At 44.9% G+C, this 19,050-nt stretch overlaps 1 protein-coding gene across 1 annotated transcript; it reads right to left on the minus strand.

Moving 5' to 3' along the window:
* Positions 1–96: 96 nt before the first annotated feature.
* On the minus strand, positions 97–17,091 carry GTF3C5 (general transcription factor IIIC subunit 5). Its single transcript, XM_083423797.1, has 11 exons — positions 16,759–17,091; positions 14,921–15,137; positions 12,966–13,164; positions 8,040–8,235; positions 7,023–7,127; positions 5,323–5,437; positions 5,027–5,107; positions 3,690–3,787; positions 3,108–3,190; positions 2,462–2,604; positions 97–1,633 (listed from the first exon to the last, which is right to left on the minus strand). The coding sequence occupies exons 1-11, from the start codon at positions 16,936–16,938 to the stop codon at positions 1,476–1,478; spliced, it is 1,575 nt and encodes a 524-aa protein (XP_083279923.1). The 5' UTR covers positions 16,939–17,091; the 3' UTR covers positions 97–1,475.
* Positions 17,092–19,050: the final 1,959 nt, after the last annotated feature.

Here is a 19,050-nt window from a genome sequence, read left to right on the forward strand (position 1 = left end):
AGAGGAGCTGCCCCACACTTGGTACATTATCCATAGTCCACATGTGGTGGAAATGTACAAAATCCAGCCCTTCTAGAATTAATTAACAATTGGAAGTCAAATGAGAATTAGTTTTATTAAATATATTACATGATCATCCGAATTTACATAATACAGAATTAACAAGCCATTTATTACAAGCAGTGAGATGCAACATAACCAGACACTGGAAAGAGCTTTCTGGCACGATGACAGACCATTGGTACAAAACAAGGTTGGGAAACAATCCTCCTTGAGAGAGTTACAAATAAACTACAGTTGACAGATGGACAGATCAAAAAACATGGCTTTACCCCAATGTGGTTTAATTTCATAGCATATGCCAGTATTCCAGAAAATGAACAATTCATCTGATCAGCATTTGACTCAATTTGGTTGATCTAAATTTAATTCAAACATAAATCATGATCTTCACTTTGAGCCCCACTCACACGTTCATCAGTATACGAATGCTTTATACTCTTTCATTGGCAACATAAGAGGAAAAACTACTATTACTCAAACTTAATCTATGCACAGTCACAAGGGCTCCTGGTCAGGTATTTGGACTTCAGGCCTTTGACCTCATCAACTGAAAAGGTAAGATGCCCACCTAAAGTCCACAAGAGAAGAAGAGGAGTCTGGATTTGATATCCAGCTTTATCACTACACTAAGGAGTCTCTTTGGCATAGTCTTCAACCTGTTGTTCTCATATGCCTTCAGTTTGACTGAAGACAGTGTGTGCTGTGCGTCCATTCAAGGAGTGGTGGGAGTCCGTTCAACCTGGCACATCTCCAGGCCAAGGCAGAAGTGTGGCGAGTTCTTATCCAATATATATTGTTCGTAGATGACACAGCCTTGACAGCACACGCCAAAGAAACTCCACAGAAACTCATCAAACGTTTTGCCCAAGACTGTATGGAGTTTGGCTTCATCATCAGCCTGACAAAAGACTAAAATCTTAGGTCAGGACATCACCAGCACTCCATGCACCAGCCCTGGTGACCACACGTCTGAGGTGGTAGAGCTGGACAGGTGTATTAGTAAGGTGGCTACGGCAATGGCTTGCCTCTCCTAAAGGATATGGGAGGATGAGATGCTAACCAATGCCAAGATGAAGGTCTACCAGGCTTGTGTGTTAACCAATTAGCTAAGCCTTCATTAGAGGAATACTTAGCAAAACCTCTCGGGATAAGGTATCTCTAGCCCCATTACTTGCACATTTGCCATGTCTGCAGAGCTCAAGGATAAGCAGCCTTACTCATCACAATCTTCACCCCCAAATCAGTATCAAAAAGGCACACATAGGTGTCTGTAAAGAAGAGAACCCAAAGATGAGTAGAAGAGACATGGATGGGTTCTTGTCTCATTAGGCCTGGCTTCCTGTCTTGCCTGTAGGGACAAGAGAAGCAAAGGTCCTCGCCAGGAATAGGTCCACAGTGCCAGTTCTGGTGCATCACACATAGTCCAGAATCTCTGTCTCCATCTCATTCTCACTCCCATCAGATGGTTCTTTGAACTCCTCCTCTTCCTCCTCCTCCTCCTCTTCCTCTCCGGACTCAAACGCCAGCTGCTCTTTGCCCTCTTCTGTGTTCGAAGTGCTTGTGAACAGAGCTGGAGCAAAAGATGGGGAAAGGGATGAAGATAATGTCAGGGATGGATGAGTGGAGGGATGGCTGAGGAATTCCACTGGGGCAAAAGGGGCGGGGTAGCCAAAGGTCAGTCAGAATTACTCCCTCAGGGGTCCCATCTGAAGGAAACAGAGAGCCAGCAGAGGCAGGAAGAAACTGATTTCCATTGTAATTCCATTTCTCCCTCCAACAAATATGTGTATCTAGGGTTGTTAGTTGATTTAGTAAATCTTAATTGATTATGTATTGTTATTATTCAAATTTATATCCTGCTTCTTCTCCCAGGAGCGCAAGGTGTCTATTATCCTAAGACAACCAATGTGTGACAGGGATTAAGCTGAGAGAACTAAAGGCTGATCTAGTCCAGGACTCTCTTTCTCACAATGGCCAACCAAGTGCCTCTTTTAGGAAGCCCACAAGCAGCATCTAGGCACAACGGCACTCTCTGCACCTGTGATTCACAGCAACTGGCACTCAGAGGCATCATGCTGACAGTGGAGTCATGAGCTTTGGTAACCAGCCCAAGGTCACCTAGCAATGAATTTCAGTCAATAAAATGGATTGATTTTTATAAGCCTTAGCTACATTAATAAAATGAACTTGGGTGGAGAACTATATGTTTTCAATATATTGAAAAGACATCCCTAATCAAACTTTTAAAAAAATAAAAAATCCAATAAAAGTAATTCAAGCTGCAAGCGGCAGGAGCTATCTTAGAAGAGCCACACAAGCTGTCCCAAGTCAGGTTAACATTTGTAAAAACCTGGATTCATTGCCAGGTTCTGACCTCCCTTGATTAATAGTATATTACCAGGCCTTTTGGAGCGGATGATCTGCTTTATCATCAGAGACATGGTATCCCGCAAGTCATCACTGGTCTTGGGAAGACACCAGCCGTCCCTCTCTGTACACACCATCTCCATGCCATCATTCCGGCGAATGATCTTCTGCAAGCTGAACAGAGACTAGTCTCAGATTCTCTCTTCCCCCAAAAGGACTGAACAAATTAGGTCTGATTCCCTTGTGAAGGTTGACCCTGGTCTCAAAAAATAAACTGAGGACAAAAAGACTCAGAGTCTGGATGTGTCAAATCATCAGTGGAAGAACCAACAAACCCATCAAATGTAGATTTTTAAAACCCTGGTCCCTGGTAATTGTGGGTTCCTGTTTCAAAGGAATGCTAGGAACTGCCTAAGAAGGGGAAACAGAGGTACTCTCTCCTGAAGGTTCAATGTTTAAGGAATGCAAGCCTTCTCCTCTCCCTACAGGAAGCTGAATTTTCTATTACTGCAAGGGTACCCATGGAAAAATTCAGATCAGGTTTTGCTTGCAGAGCCACCACAGTGGGGAGCATACCTTTGAGGTTCAGACAGACATACAAAAGACATGCATGAACACAGACATAAATTGCCCCCCCCCAAGTTACTTTAGAGCCCCTTTTGATCAAGCACAAGTACCATTCCACATTCAGGTCACAAAGCTGGTAGAACATCTGTCGATAAGGAGGCAGGGAACCTTCTCGGAAGATGTAAATCGAATCCTGAGAGAGGAAGAAGCAGAGGGATTGAAAACACCAAAAGACAATGGAACTGAAAGTAAAAATGTCTCCACAACGGGACCCTCTGTTGCTGACTTGACTGTTGGAGAAAACTCTTAGCTCCTCCAAAGTCAGATTGTCACCCCAACTTCCTCCTCTTCTCCAATACAGAACTCACAAAGAGTCATCATGGTTGTTATATTCAATCTCTTCCTCCCCAAACCGCCACATCTCCATTTCCCAGAGCAGCCCTCTGGACATGAACAGGGCAACTGGGTCTCTCTTGCATCAACCCCAAGGATTCCCACCTCCACAGTGACAGGAGGATGAATTTATACTATTGGGCATTTCGCCTTTAAGCTGCTACCCATTTCTTTCCCGTGACCAAATCTGTATTTCCCCAGAGGAGACAATGTGTCTGGAGACAGATCTTCCTAGTACGCCACAAGAGGAGAAAAGGGTGAAGTCAGGAGGAAAAACAAGGAGGAAGTCAAATACCTACTTTAAGTTTATACTTGCTGAAAGCAGATTTCCGTGGACTGGACATCCCAGAGGTGCTCAGTCCTTGCTTAAGGTCCTGGATGCCAACTACATGGCTCGCTGCAAAGGGCAGGAAGAGAGTCCCCAAATCACATGTTGCACAGCAACTTAAGAGCCTGGCTGCTAGATCAGGGCAAAGGCAGCATCCAGCATCCTGTTCTCACAGTGGCTGACCAAAAGCCTCTTCTAGGAAGCCCCAAAGCTGGACAGGATTGCAACAGCAACTTTCTCTACCTGTGATTCCTAGCAACTGGCATTCAGAGGCATATTGCCTCTGACAGTGGAGAAAGAACATAGCCATAATGACTAGCAGCCATTGATTAGCTTTATTCCTCCATGAACTTGTCAAATTTTCTTTTAAAGTCATCCAAGTTGTTGGCCACCACTACATCTTGTTGAAGAGAATTACATACTCAAACTATGTATGTAATGTGTGAAAAATTACTTTATTTTGTCTGCCCAGAACCTGTCAAGATTCAGCTTCATTGGATGGTACCCAAGTTTTAGTATTATGAAAGGGGGGAATTTAACTTCTCTCTATCCACTTTTTCTTGACTGACACCAAGGATGGAAGAACAAACTACACCATGACAACCTGTTGATCCTGTTTTATAATAATAAATAATAAATGCCCTGCAGCACCTGGTAACTACTGGTTCTGTGTGCAACTGGCAAAGGAATATATGAAGCTGCCTTCTATCAAGACAGACCACAGATCCATCTGCCTCAGTACTGTCTGCAGACTGGCAGCAGCTCCCCAGGATTTCAGACAGGGCAGTTTTCCAGCCCAACCTGGACAGAGTGGGGATTGATAGTGGGGTCTCCTGTGTGCAGAGCATGTGGTCTACCACACAGCACAGACGTCAGCATTTGAGAGGCAAGTATCTCACAAAGGCTGATGAACTGGCCCACTCACCAGAGGCCACTTTTGACAGGCAGATGAAGCCACCTACCTGTCAATCACCTGGTGTCATATGATGTCAGGTGATTCAACTTCAAAGGAAGAACTGAGAGTGAAATTCCTTCCTTCCTTTGCAACCCCGGCTTTAATTTCAAGCCGCATCTGAAAAGATCCCTGCCGAAAGCAGGACTTGCAATCAGTGATGACAGCAAGCCCTGTGTTCAGCAGGCATCTGCTCAGGAGCCCCAAAAGGGAGGTTCATCTCATTGAAAAATTGTACCAGGATCAGAGAGAGCCACAGAGGACACCCCTGCGAATTGATGGAAGAAATCACAATTGTTTAATTCACTAAACAAGATAAAGAAATATCTACCCACCCTCTTGCCTGTACCACATACCTGGTTTTTTCACGGTGATGGGCAGGCTGTAGTTGTAGGTGCTGCGTTTAGCTTTCACCGGCATGTCATTAGGGGCGTACCCTGGGGGAAAATAAAACACGTCTGTGGAGGCAGAAGAGATGATGGAGAAGAGCACCTCTCAAAGAGAAACAAATTATACCAGGAATTTTAAATAGATATATATATATTTGGCTGCTTGGTCCTTTTGTAGCCTAGACCTTTCCTCTGTCGCCCACCCAAAAGGCACTGATAGTAAAGAGTACAACAGTACTCTGATGGCCTGCTTCCATTTTTACCGTATTTCATTCCACAGCGAATTCTGAAATCCAGGACCTGGTAGAACTTTGCTTCTGGGTGTTCCCTGGGATCATAACCAAAGCGGACCCACAGGCTCCTCCAGGGTCCGGTTAGCTACAGGGACACACAGAATTACAAGAATGTGAGGCTCTGGTTTTGATGCTTTTTTTTTTTAATCTTACATCCAAACATAGGACTGAAATAACCTTTTTATTAAAAAGCACTCTCAGATTAAAAAACATCACAACACCACAATCATTTTAACAACAGCTGCAAAAAAATGTACCACGATTTTGCTGCTGTCAAGACCTTTAAAAGTGTTGGTGGCAGCAAAGCTTTAGATTTTTAGGTTTAGGAAAATGGGAAGGAAAGGAAATTGTGCACAGAAAAGCCATTTATGGCTGGCCCCTGTCATTGCCGCCATCTAGATTTTACTTCTAGAGAGTGGAGAAAAATGTCCCATTTCAAAACTTTATTTCAAAGTTATTTCAAAACTTCCCAGAACACTAACTCTTGCACCACAGCAGAGGGGGGTCTGTGGGCAATTTCATGAGTGCTGAATAAAGAAACTACTGTTCTGGGCTCCTTTGGGAGGGTGGGCAGGATAGAAACTGAATAAATAAATAATACAATTTTTTTAAAAAAACTTTTGATTCCTATTTCTTTTAAACTGCATGCTGTTTGTATTATGCTGTTTGTGCTCTGTTTACTTGTTATCTGCTCTGAGACCATTAAGTAAAGAGAAGGACATAAATGCTTTGAATGATTGCTTTCTTGTCAATCACAAAACAGGGGGGAAATGACAATACCCCAATAAAAAAATTGGAGCTTTCAGGAATGGAGCACTGCCAAGATGGAGACAATGTAACATGTGCTTTGGAAACTTGGATGAATGAACCGCCTCACAGGTGGGGAACCTCAAGCTCAAGCCCCGAATGCACACCTTCGGTCCTCTCTAACCAGCCCACAGGACACTTCCCAGGTCATGCCTCCCCTCATGCCACACATCCCTCAAGTGCTTTCGCTAGATTGGACTGTATCCCTGAACTGTGGCAATGGTTCTTATATATCTGGAAGGAGAAAGGTATGTCTGTATGTGTAGAAACCAGGGGCCTTTGCATGGTTGGAATGAAGCCTATTGTACAAGGGCAAGAGTAACACCCACTGAACATGAGAACATAAGAGGTGCCCTGCTGGATCAGGCAAGTGGCCCATCTAGTCCAACATTCTGTTCTCGAGGTGCCTGTCTGAAAACCACAAGCAGGACCAGAGCACAAGAGTATTCTCCTGTCCTACAGTTCCCAGCAACTCCTACTGACTTTTGCCACTGGCCACACCTCTTTGCCTCAGGCCCTGCCCTGCCCAACACTGGAACGTGGCTCCTAAAGAGCTGCCTGTGAGCTAAAGCGACCCCTGGGCTGAAAAAAGGTTCCCTGCCTCTGATATAAGTTGCCTAAGAAGGCCAACAATTTTTTTACATTCTGGAATATATTACTGAGTGCCCCGCCCCCCTGCCAAAAAAAATTATTCCCAGCTGCATGCTTTCTGGCAACTACATTTGATCACTACTGCATTTACTAAATAGTGAACATTTCAGTCTATTGTCACTATATGAGCTGTTGGGAACTCTTTTTAAGAAAGCAATACACACACACACACACACACACACACACACACACACGAAACATAATGCACTCACCATGTAGTAAGCTAAGTAAGGCAGAAGGAACTTGAGCTTGTCAGGGTGGATGCTTATATTGGCTTTCACAGCATTACGAGACCAGACTGGGCGGACCTCAAACAGCTACAAAACAGAAACACATACAAGAAAGGGTCTAACTATCACCCAAAGCTGGAAGGATGTGAAGTATCAAAAGACTCTGTTCATTGTTTCCTTGGAAAAGTTAATTCATGAACTTAAAGCTGCCAAGATTTCTGGCTGCACCAGATCGGGAGGTGTGTGTGAGTGTTCCATTTGGATAATAACAGTGCATTAAATAATAATAACCAAAAAAACCCATTAATAACAAATCAGGTTCCACAGGCATTCTATACAAAAATAGAATGTTTTCCACATACAGTAAAGTAAGTTGTTGCTAACATTTTCAGCTTTGCCTTGTCTCACCATAAAGACATCATGCGTGTGAAAATTGTGAATACGCTTCCTACAAAGCAATCTGAGCCTGCAGACCTTGTAGCAAGGCCCAGTCCTTATTAACATAGGTCAAGAAAGGACAGCAAACACTTTCATATTTGTCTACTTTGGCAATTCTGCACTCGATGCCAATATGCCAAGCATTCAGGAAGAGCCATGTCCCAATATGGGGGCCTTTCTTGACTCATACAATGGATTGCCTCGTTCCAGCCAAGTATGACTTTATTTGAAAGAATTGCTGGACTGATCTGGCCCTTTGTCTCCTCCTTGGGGCCCTTCAAACTTTTTCTTTTCATGCCGTAGTCTCGTTTTTTGGTGATTTGGTGTTGTTAGGGATTCGTATGGCTTTTCTACAGAACATGCTTTTCTGTCCTGATGCCCTTTTTATAAATGTTCTGTACATGCTATACAAATAAAATTATTGAAAATGGGGGTAAAAGATTTGCCTCTCAACCAAGTAAGGTACTCTCAACAGGGAGTTCCAGGCAACCCTGGCGCCGATGTCCCAAGTTTCCAAACACGTCTTTCAGTGTGTGAACAGACCCCAAAAGGTGTGTCTACCTTCCTCAGTTCCTCTTCTGCTTTGTGATCCACTGCATTGCTGCAAACTCTCCTCCAGGTCTGCTCTGCAGCATCCAAAGGCTTCATGGGGATCTCCTCATCCTCAAAGTTGATAAAGATGGCGTTGTGGGGCCGACGGGCCCGGCTGAGGCCTATCAGGTTTTCGCTGGACAACGTGGGGTTCTGATATCCTTCCCTGCAGGGGAAGGAAACAGAAATTACAAAAATGAATCCCATTCGACACAGTTGTGTGAAATTTGGATAATGCTTGCTTTTTTGTTTATGACAACTCAAATTTAAAAGATTTGGAAAAAAAGGTAATTTTCTTTCTATTTTTCTTTCCTAATGCCCCCTTTTAAACTGCTATCTGAACAGAGAATTTCTGAAGAGGCAACCATGAATCTGTTCATTAAAAAGACATGAATTTTGCTAAGTGGTGGGTTGATTGCCTGCATTTATATTTATTTGTTTTATTATTATATTTATATTCCACCTTCTCTCCAAGGAGCTTAAGGTGGTGCACACACTTCTACCACCTCTCCATTTTATCCTCACAACAACCCTGCGAGGTAAGTTAGACTGAGAGTGAGTGACTGACCCAAGGTCACACAGCGAGTTTTATGGCTGAGCAGGTACTTGCACCCTGGTCTCCAAAACCCTAGTCCAGCACTCTAAGCTCTATATCACACTGGTGTCTTCAATTGTGGAACTCAGGATGGTGAGCATGGAGCTGCCATGTGTTGATGAGACTCAGAACTCAGCCCTTCCCAGATCTGGAACTTATGACCTCCTCAGAGGAAGAGCAGGGGTCAGAGACACACAGACCCCACTTCAAAGGATCTCCATGTGATCTGAAGAGCCAATAGATCTTTATATCTATGCCCCAGGACTGGAGGCTCCCATGCTAGTTGCCTGGATTCTCACACAGGTCTCAGAACCCACACCCTGCCTTGACCACTTGGCCACAGTAACAGAGGAAGTGAGGCAGGCAGGAACTTAAGTGATAGCTAGTTCCATGAGTGGTCACTCAAAAGTAGGGGGAAGTGCATGTAAGCACATGCCTGGATCAGAGCCTGCCTGACAGCCCGGAATGGGTTGAGCCTTCAGCTCCCATAAAAGCTTGGTCTGAGCTGCTTCACTCCTAAAAAAACTCCAAACTCCCTTGAACTGAGCAAATGGACACAGACCTTGTTAATATCAAGAAGACTGTTGTATCCATTTAGACAAAGCTCTGAGGCCATAAAAAAAAATCTTACACAACAATAAATCCATTGGTTCATTAAAACATCCTTAATTAAGATGTACAACCATACAAACAATAAAAAGCTTAACAACTAAAACAGTAACAAAAACCAGTTTGAGAAATAAAATCACAAGTTCTGTTCAGCAGAACACTTGCATCAGGACATGGTGGAATGCTAACATGAATGGGGGCCTCTTGAATTTCAACTTCTTTAGTAAGGCAGCAGGCCAGTTTAATAAGACTCTATTTAATGTTGGAATTTGTCATTAAAGAACTGGAGAGAATCTGTTGGTCTTTTATACTGTAATTTGTTCAGGTTGCCTAGAGAGTTTGATTCTTCCTTTATTAATAACTCTCCCCAGTAGACCCACTAAAACTTGATATTTTTCTTCCCTTGTATTACTGAAAAGTTAGAGCTATATTTCTTCAACACAAATTATGAAGAGACTCTTCCACACTGCCCAATGTAACCTGGGCCCAAAGGTGCCATGCCAAAAAGCACCAGAAACGAAGATTGAATAAGAGGAAACGAGAGATTTGAAATTTGGCCCCAACTTCCTATAAACCCTTAAACAAATCTACTACATTGTTCCCTGCCCTATCCCTGTTAATCCCCCTAGCCTAAAACCCACAGTTCCATCATGCATCCCAAAGCTTTCAAGTAAAGGTATGGCAAGCCTAAAAGGCTATACCACCTAAAAGACTAGGCAACCCCACAAGGCAACCGTCACAAGAAATACAGAACAAACTAATGGACAACCAAATATCCTGACTGACCTATCATCAACTACATGCATTCTTAAACAACCCAGAAATCAAGTCAGCAACCACTAGGCGATTGTCAAGAGAGGGACACAGCAAAGGGACGGTATCGACAACATATAAAATACTACTCCAAAACACTACAGGTCCCTCACCAAAATCAAAGGCCAATGGGAACATGACATAAGAGTATGAAATAAACTCAACCCAATGGTCGAGGCTGTGGACCAATCCCCTCTTTAGAAGGGAGCTCACTTTGAAAGTTATTTATAGATGTCCATTAATTTCAGTGGATCTACTTTTATCACCCACTGTGTTTGTGGGGCTTACTCCCAGGAAGTGTACATAGGATTGCAGCCTTATTCTGCCTACCCTAAATTCTATTGGTTTATTACCATAATTCATTCATTCAGCTAGTTAAGGCAAATAACTACCTTGCTGGATCAGATCACGAGCCACTTAGTCCTGCCTATTTATATCCCTTCCCATAATACAGCCCTTGAAATGGGTTCAAAACTGATACTGAAGGAGAAATCCTCACAATTCCCTAGGAAGGAGGACTGATTGTTAAACCAGAAACTATTTAAATGTATAGTGGATATGAGGCTAAATAGATTCTCCTTTTTTTGTCAGTTTGTGGGGAGTCTGGAGGGACCTAATAATGGGAATCTTGTTATTATGAATTAACCTTATTTAAAGAGGGGAAAGTTGAGCTTTGCAATCTTGAATTTATCTGAAATCTTCTACATGCAGTCATGGTTCATCTGAGAGCAGGCTGGGTGGGAAGACTACTGCTCCTATTTTTCAAGGCTGTTTGGAAATTACCTGACAGATAGCTGAAACTGGCAAGTTATATAACAGCCAGGGAAGGATGACAGCCAGATAATAACTGGCTTTTACAGCTAAAGGCACTTTTTATTTAACACAGGAAGGGGAAATGTAATGACAGTGCCCAACCATATGTTCTCCTTATTGTGAAAGGGGAAACCAAGGTAACATTTTTATGTATGTTGTAGGTATTATTTATTGCAATAAAAATCACAAAAAGCAATCATCCCTTTAACTGTTTTTATACAAAATTGTTTTTAACTGTTTTTATATTAGAAATTGTTTTGATTATTGATGCTTTTATTGTTAAATTGCTTTCAGATACTTTATAGCAAAGTGAGCTATGAAGAATAACAGTGAGAAAAATAAAAGGTGTTAGCATGAGAAGTGTTCCAAATGTTACCTCTAATGAATTGGAAAGCACAGCCACCTCTTGTCAAATGTCAACAATGTGGCTGTCCCAACCCTGGGATCTGAGCTGCACTGATGAATATCTAAGGAACACATGGACATCAAAGAGAAGTATGTATTTCACTCTCCAATACCTTGTTTCAACTCCTTTGTGCATGCAAACCCAAGTGAAATGAGAGCTGGGTTCATACCTCAATGCCACATATCCAAAAGCCTCTGCATGTCTGTAGCAACTATCAGTTCTGGCAGCTGCAACAAGCACATGTTGATTTAACCTAGAAGCAGAGAGGAACACAGAAGTCACTCTGACTTTGTTGTTCCTCCCTGCTGCCAGAAGAAGTCAGGTGCTGCATTGGGCAGGTAAGCAAGCCAGGAGAGGTACCAAGAAGGGTGGATAGGGGCTCTCTACAGGTGCCTGTTGCAGCTGTCAGAACCAATAGTCACTACAGTCAACTAGAGACTTCTGGGTGTATCGAAGGTTGCTCCCAGGTACAACAGGTGCGGGGCACTCTTTTGGTCTATGTGAGTAGCACTCTAGGGACTACATGCTATGCAGTGGTGGGCAGGACCAAATCTAAAAGAGGGCAGGGCCTGCTGGTTGCAGCATGCTTGGCAGCTGAACAAGAGTGGAAGAATGTAACCAATATCACTCTGGACAGATAGTTTTAAGAAGTTCTTAATTTTGCTGCCTCTGAAAAACTAAAACACCATCTGAGGGTCTGGAAAGATGAAGTGGAGCCTGAAGACTTTGCAGCCATCTAGTGAATCTTTATAATAAACAGGAACAGGCAGCCTTTTGCAGAACTTGGGCCAGCTGAATATGACTTTTATGTGAAGATATCCATTATTATTCTATATCTTCTTTAATTTGTACAGGGGACAATGGAAACAGTGTGTGTATCCCTTTGTCAATCTCCCATAGAGCTTCCTTTTTTTATACTCTGGACCTACACTGCATAAGACACTATTTATTTTTATTTGGTTCCAATATGGTTATATTGTACTATTGAACACGAAAAAACCTGTTTGTTGCCCCCCCCCCAAAAGAATAGGAGTTCCCTTAAGAGGGGAATACCACTTCTTAGATCAAGGGTTGCCCTCCAGATGTTGTGGCACACAGCTGAGAGGCGGGGTTGTGGAGAGGACAGAGCTCAATAAGCTAGTGGGCTGGATATGGGTGCCAAGAAGGCTATGTTTGGCCTGAGGACCAGAGGTTTTTCCCCCTACCGTCCAAGTCCAACCCTAAACTGCAACTATATTCAGCCAACATAGTAGCTGGTACATATATTAATCCTGCCACAGCAGAGACCATTGCTCAAAGGGTGGATTTGCCATCACCTACAAAAGAAGGTTGGCGGTTCGAATCTCTGTGATGGGGTGAGCTCCCGTTGTTGAGTTCCAGTTCCTGCCCACCTAGCAGTTCGAAACCATGTCAAAGTGCAAGTAGATAAATAGGTACCGCTCCGGCGGGAAGGTAAACGGCGTTTCCGTGTGCTGCTCTGGTTTCTCCAGAAGCGGCTTAGTTATGCTGGCCACATGACCCCGAAAAACTGTCTGCAGACAAACGCCGGCTCCCTAGGCCAGTAAAGCGAGATGAGTGCCACAACCCCAGAGTCGTCTGCAACTGGACTTAACAGTCAGGGGTCCCTTTACCCCTTACCTTTACCTAAGAGGACACTGACCTATGTTGCGTTTCTGGTCGATAGTAATAGTCCACAGGAGTGTCCAAGCGTGAGAAAATGGGTGGAGGGATATAAAGCGGAAGGTCACTCAGGAAGAACTCCTCTTTCTCTGGCTTGAGCATCAGGACTTTGTCATACATGGAGGTCTGTTTGCCATCTGGTCCAGAGTGCACTGCCAAATACTGGAAATCAGACATCCCTGGAGAGAAGGAGGCAAAAGTGCGCAGATCACCACAACAGATTGTTCCCTCACTGCACTACTTAGTGAAACTTGCACAAAAGAAGCAGGCATCTCATTCAGTACCAAATCAACATCTATTAATTTCTTTAAAAGGCTTGAATACTAACATTCTTCAGGATATACTGCCTTATACTGAGTTTGACCACTGGTCCATCTACCTCAGTATTGTCTACATTGACTGGAAACCACTTTCTGGTTTTTCAGGAAGGACTCTCTTTCAGTCCTACCTGGAGATACTGGGGATTCTGCTTTGTAGCAATCCAAGAAGCTCTCAAAGTGGCAACTTGCGGAGATTTGCACAATGCAATCACATTCAAAATGTTTTGGACATGCAATCAGAAATAACACGGTGCCTGGTATAGCGAAAATTATACCATATGCTTTGACAGAAAGCCTACATGTGAAGAGATGTAAAAACTGTGAAATAGTGTGTGGAAGTAAATTGTTTTATTAAGAATGTGTCAAGAATGTGCAGGAAAAAAACTCAGCATTGAGCCAGCTTGACAGAGAGTAGACATCCTGTCTACTCCATGCTTTTCCTCTGAGAGTGTAGCCTTATTTCTACATCTGTGTATAGCTAAGTAGAGATAATGCCTCTATATACAGTGGTGCCTCGCAAGACGAAAAGAATCCGTTCCGCGAGTCTTTTCGTCTTGCGGTTTTTCCATCTTGCGAAGGAAGCCCATTGGCGGATTAGCGCTATTAGCGCTATTGACAGTTTAAGGGCTAAAAACGGCTTTTTTAGGCTTAAGGGATTAGCGGTTTTGCTGCTAAAATGCTTTTAGCAGCTTAGCGCTTCAGAAAAAGGGGTTTCGGAGCGGAAAAAACCCTCAAAATTTTTCGTCAATTTTCGTCTTGCGAAGCAAGCCCATAGGAAAATTCGTCTTGCGAAGCGCCTCTGCAAACGGAAAACCCTTTCGTCTTGCGGGTTTTCCGTCTTGCAAGGCATTCGTCTTGCAGGGCACCACTGTAAAGGTAAAGGTACCCCTGTCCATCAGGGCCAGTCGTGACCGACTCTAAGGTTGCGCGCTCATCTCACTCAAGAGGCCGGGAGCCGGCGCTTGTCCGGAGACAGCTTCCAGGTCACGTGGCCAGCGTGACTAAGCCGCAGCTGGCGAACCAACGCAGCACACGGAAACGCCGTTTACCTTCCCACTGGATAGCGGTCCCTATTTATCTACTTGCACTTTGGGGTGCTTTCGAACTGCTAGGTGGGCAGGAGCTGGGACCGAACGATGGGAGCTCACCCCGCCGCGGGAATTCGAACCGCCGACCTTGCGATCGGCAGGTCCTAGGCACTGTGGTTTAACCCACAGCGCCACCCGCGTCCCAATGCCTCTATATAAGCCTGTGTAATTTATAAGACTGTGGATTCTACTTTTGTGAGATCCCAAGAGGCTGTTGTTCTGATCACAATGGTGTGTTTACTGAAGAAATCCCTGGTTTATTCAGGCAGGCCCCCCCCCCCCACCGTATTCATGGGGTCTCCTTGGTGCCACCAGACAGCACACCCAGTGAGAATCCCTGAGGCAAGGAAGTAGGGCTGAACTGAAATTTACAGAGTCTTATGATGGAGGCAAATCTTTCCTTACTGCAAAGGGGATGAGGTCCTCCAAATGTTGAGGTACAACATGCATCATCCCTGGTCCTCTCGCCATGCATCTGGAGGACCGCACTGGTTCCTCATCCCTGCCTTAGAGAAAGGAATCATTACCTTGAAACTTATAAACTGTGGTAACAATGCCAAGAACGTCTACTTCAAAACTGACATCTTCTTCAAAATCTCCTGCTTCTGTCCGTTTCCTCCTCGTTTTCTTTTTAACTTTCAGCAACATGGAAGATGTCGGGAAGCGGTTGGCACACACAGGGTGGCAGTAGGGGTCCTTGGGGCGGAAGTAGAGCTCGAGTCTTCGGCTGGGGTCAGTGTAGATCTGAAAAGTATGCACACAACCAATAACGTAAATAAAGGCTAGGTCATTCTGCCAGCACATGAGTGAGGGAAAATTAGGTTTTGCTTCCTCCCAAACCAGCGTGGTAATGCAGCAGGCTGGGGGCTCTCAGACAAGAGAGGGTCGGCTGGGCTGAAGTGAAGCTGTGGACCAAATGCACAACAAGCTGACCCCCAGGGGCCAGTAGTTTCTCACCCTGAGTTGGATATAATCCAACCCCTACAATGTAGGGTTGTCATATTTCAAACAGTTAAAATCCAGACAGAAAAGTAGTTGAGCTTTGCAGTGGTACCTCTGGTTACGTCCGCTTCATGTTACGTTCTTTCAGGTTACGTCCCGCGGCGACCTGGAAGTACCGGAAACGGTTACTTCCAGGTTTCGTCACTCGTGCATGCGCAGACGCGCAAAATGACGTCACACGGATCCTGTTCGCAACCAGAGGTACCACTATACAGTCATACCTCGAGTTAAATGTGCTTCAGGTTGAGCGCTTTTAGGTTACACTCCGTGGCAACCCGGAAGTAACGGAGTGTGTTACTTCCGGGTTTCGCTGCTCACACATGCGCAGACACTCAAAATGACATCACACGCATGCATGGAAGCGGCGAATCGTGACCCGCACAGGCGTGGGTTGCATTCGCTTCAGGATGCGAACGGGGCTCCGGGACGGATCCCGTTCGCATCCAGAGGTACCACTGTATTTGGAAAAGTTGTTGAGATGTGATTTTTTTTTTTTTTTTTTTTGCCAAAGTTGCTGGGCTGTATGGAGTTTCCCGACACTGCTGCTGACTGCTATATTCTGTATATGGCCAGGAAAATCAAGATGTACGGCAACCCAGAATGGCTCACCCCCCTTTCCACAATCACCCCCACCACGAAGAACAGCAATTCAGATCACCCTTTCCTTTTCAAAATGAGAGATAAAGAGGGTGTGAGGGGATGTTAAGTATGAGGCTCCCTCTTGCCTCAGGTAGCCAGAAGCCTCTTCCGAGCAGAATGATCTTCCGTAGGGGAAATATCTCAACAGAGACAAGGGACATTTCTGGAAAATATTCATTTATGATTAGCCATACACAAGCAAGATCCCCAACCTGCCACTTCTTTAAACTGCCATTAAGTCCTTGGAAGACAAGGGTTCGAATCCTGCCCTAGGGGGCAACCTTCCTCACTGAGTTGTTGTGAGGAAATAACAGGAAGAGGGAGAATCATGTATGCCACCTTGAACTCCCTGGGGGAAGGTAGGATATAGATGTGGCGATGAAAAACTGATGATGATGATCTAAATGGAAATGGTGTGCGTGGTAACAGTAAAAGCACTCAACTCCCATGGGGTCCAGCTTTTCAGCCCTGCCTCTGGAGGCTCTGAGCAAGAGAGAGAGAGATAGAGAGATAGAAACTCTCTGTCACGAAAACTCTCTGGGAGAGAAGAGTTCCACAGGGAACGTGCAAAGTGTCTGATGTAACCAGGCACGGGTACCAGGGCATCCGAATGCAGGCTGGCTTGAGACCCCGCCCCGCGCCCCGCGCCAGCTTTGCCTCTCAGACACCTGAGCGGGGAGAAGGAAGAGCCATTCTGCAGAGGACGCCCACTCCCCATCCTTACCCTAGAGACCCCTTCCTCCCCGCCCAGCGTCAGCAGCGTCTTGTCCACGTCCTGCACAACGCCTGGGTACTCCACGCACACCAGCCTCTTGTCGCGGTTCAGCTTTGAAGTCGCCGCGTCCGCCCCGACGGCCGCAGAGCAGCAGCCTGCGCCTCCCTCGGCGCTGTCTCCCCCGACCATTTTCCCCGCCAGGAACCGCCACAGTCGCTCTCTTCAAAAGCGTCCTCCCCTCCGCGTCGCGTAGCAACACGGTGGCGATCGCGAAGGTTCCAGGGAAGAAAGGTTCCGCCTATACATATACAGCAGATTCTATTCTTTCTTTTTCATTTTGGTAGGGGGTTCTTTTTTGGGGGGGAGGGGGGATGGTAGCCTGCACGATGCCCGAGTCTCTTCTAATTCCTGGGGTCGTGGATCCAGCAAGGGATCTAAAGGTATTTCTTTTGCTGCCAGGGTGCAGAAAGCCACTTTGGCAAGAAGCAAAGAATGTTTGTTTTCTCTTTTTTTAATTTTCTGAGGATTAGGAGAAGGAAAAGTGGACATCAATTTTTAAAATTAGTTTTGATTAAAGACCTTTTCTGTGGGGCTTCAGACATGTGGTTTATATATACAGTTATTGTTATGTACTGAAGTTCTCACCCTGGCCACCAGGGGGATACTGTAGATAGTTTTCACTCAGGTCCACGTCAGTTATTTTTGGTGGGAAACCCTGGGTTGTTGTTGCTACATTGTTGACAGCCGGCTGCCTATAAAAGCAGGCCGGCTGAGCTGTTTGCTGTTCAGTTCTGTTCCAGCTTACAAAATAAAGAGCTGCTTTGGAGAAATCGCTGTGTCGTCTGCCATGTCTACCCACTATTTAACAGTTATGAACATTTATTTTTATATATGACATTAAAATTATTATAACACGGGTACAAGTTGACACCCTAGCATCCAACTTTGTATGATCGCCTCCAAACCAATGCCCTAGTTTTGTGCCATAAAGTAAGTGCTGTTTTCTGTGCCGTTTCCCCCCAACCTGCCAGGATCCATTTAAGGGTAGATAAAGATTAAATGCACAAGGAGAAGGTGACAACAGAGAACGAGATGGTTGGACAGTGTTCTCAAAGCTACTAACATGAGTTGGACCAAACTGCAGGAGGCAATGAAAGACAGGAGTGCCTGGTGTGCTCTGGTCCATGGGATCACGAAGAGTCGGACACAACTAAACAGCAACAATAGAACTGCATCCACAGAATATCTGGAAAACGTAAGCTTTTAATTTTTAAAATTTTCTTACAACTGCAGAAAGAGTATTATATGAAGCCGGTTCCACATATCAAAGCAGCCGAGTTGGCAAATACAGTATTTCTGAGGGTCTGATAGTGTTGGCACAGTTACTCTGCAGGAGAGAGAGGAAAAAGGTGGCATCAAAGGTAATCAGCCCTTCTATTGGAGTGTTGATTTGTTCCCCTTTTAAGTCTGTTTATTCACTTCATGAACACCAGGGTGCACTATTTGACAACTATCAGTGACACAAGAGGCACACTATACAAGGGTTGTTGTTGTTTTGTTTATTAAATACAGCAGTTGTTTTGCACATTATTTTCTGCTGCTGGTTCCTCATAACTTTTTCAGGGGGTCCTCAATTAGTAATGGCAGGCAAACTTACCGTACTTTATCTGCTGTTACTGATCTTCCTTGAAAACTTGCACCTTGCTGAAACTGAGGGTGAAGAATGATGTAAGAATTCAAATGTAATGGGAGGGTTTGAGCACACATTTGCTAACATTGCACTTAAAATATTACAGTGGTACCTCGGGTTAAGTACTTAATTCGTTCCGGCGGTCCGTTCTTAACCTGAAACTGTTCTTAATCTGAAGCACCACTTTAGCTAATGGGGCCTCCCGCTGCCGCTGTGCCGCCGGAGCACAATTTCTGTTCTCATCCTGAAGCAAAGTTCTTAACCCGAGGTAATATTTCTGGGTTAGCGGAGTCTGTAACCTGAAGCATATGTAACCCGAGGTACCACTGTATATCTATCTTCACTAGAGCTGATCATAAGAGCATAAGAAGAGCCCTGCTAGATCAGGCTAAAGGCCCACCCAGTCCAGCCTCCATAGGTGCTAACTCTCTGGGGCCCTGGGTGCCCAAGCACCCAAAAAAATTGGTGCCAGGGCCATGCGCGCTGCATGAAATCCATGACCGCGGGCACCCACGGTCGCAGGGCCAAGCTGGCACTCCTGTCAGCATCTAGTCCCACAGGGGCCAACTAGATGCCTCTGCCCCTGGAGGGGGAACATAGCCATCATGGCT

The sequence above is a fragment of the Podarcis tiliguerta genome (assembly GCF_965153285.1).
Source record: "Podarcis tiliguerta genome assembly, chromosome: Z".
NCBI lineage: Eukaryota > Metazoa > Chordata > Lepidosauria > Squamata > Lacertidae > Podarcis > Podarcis tiliguerta.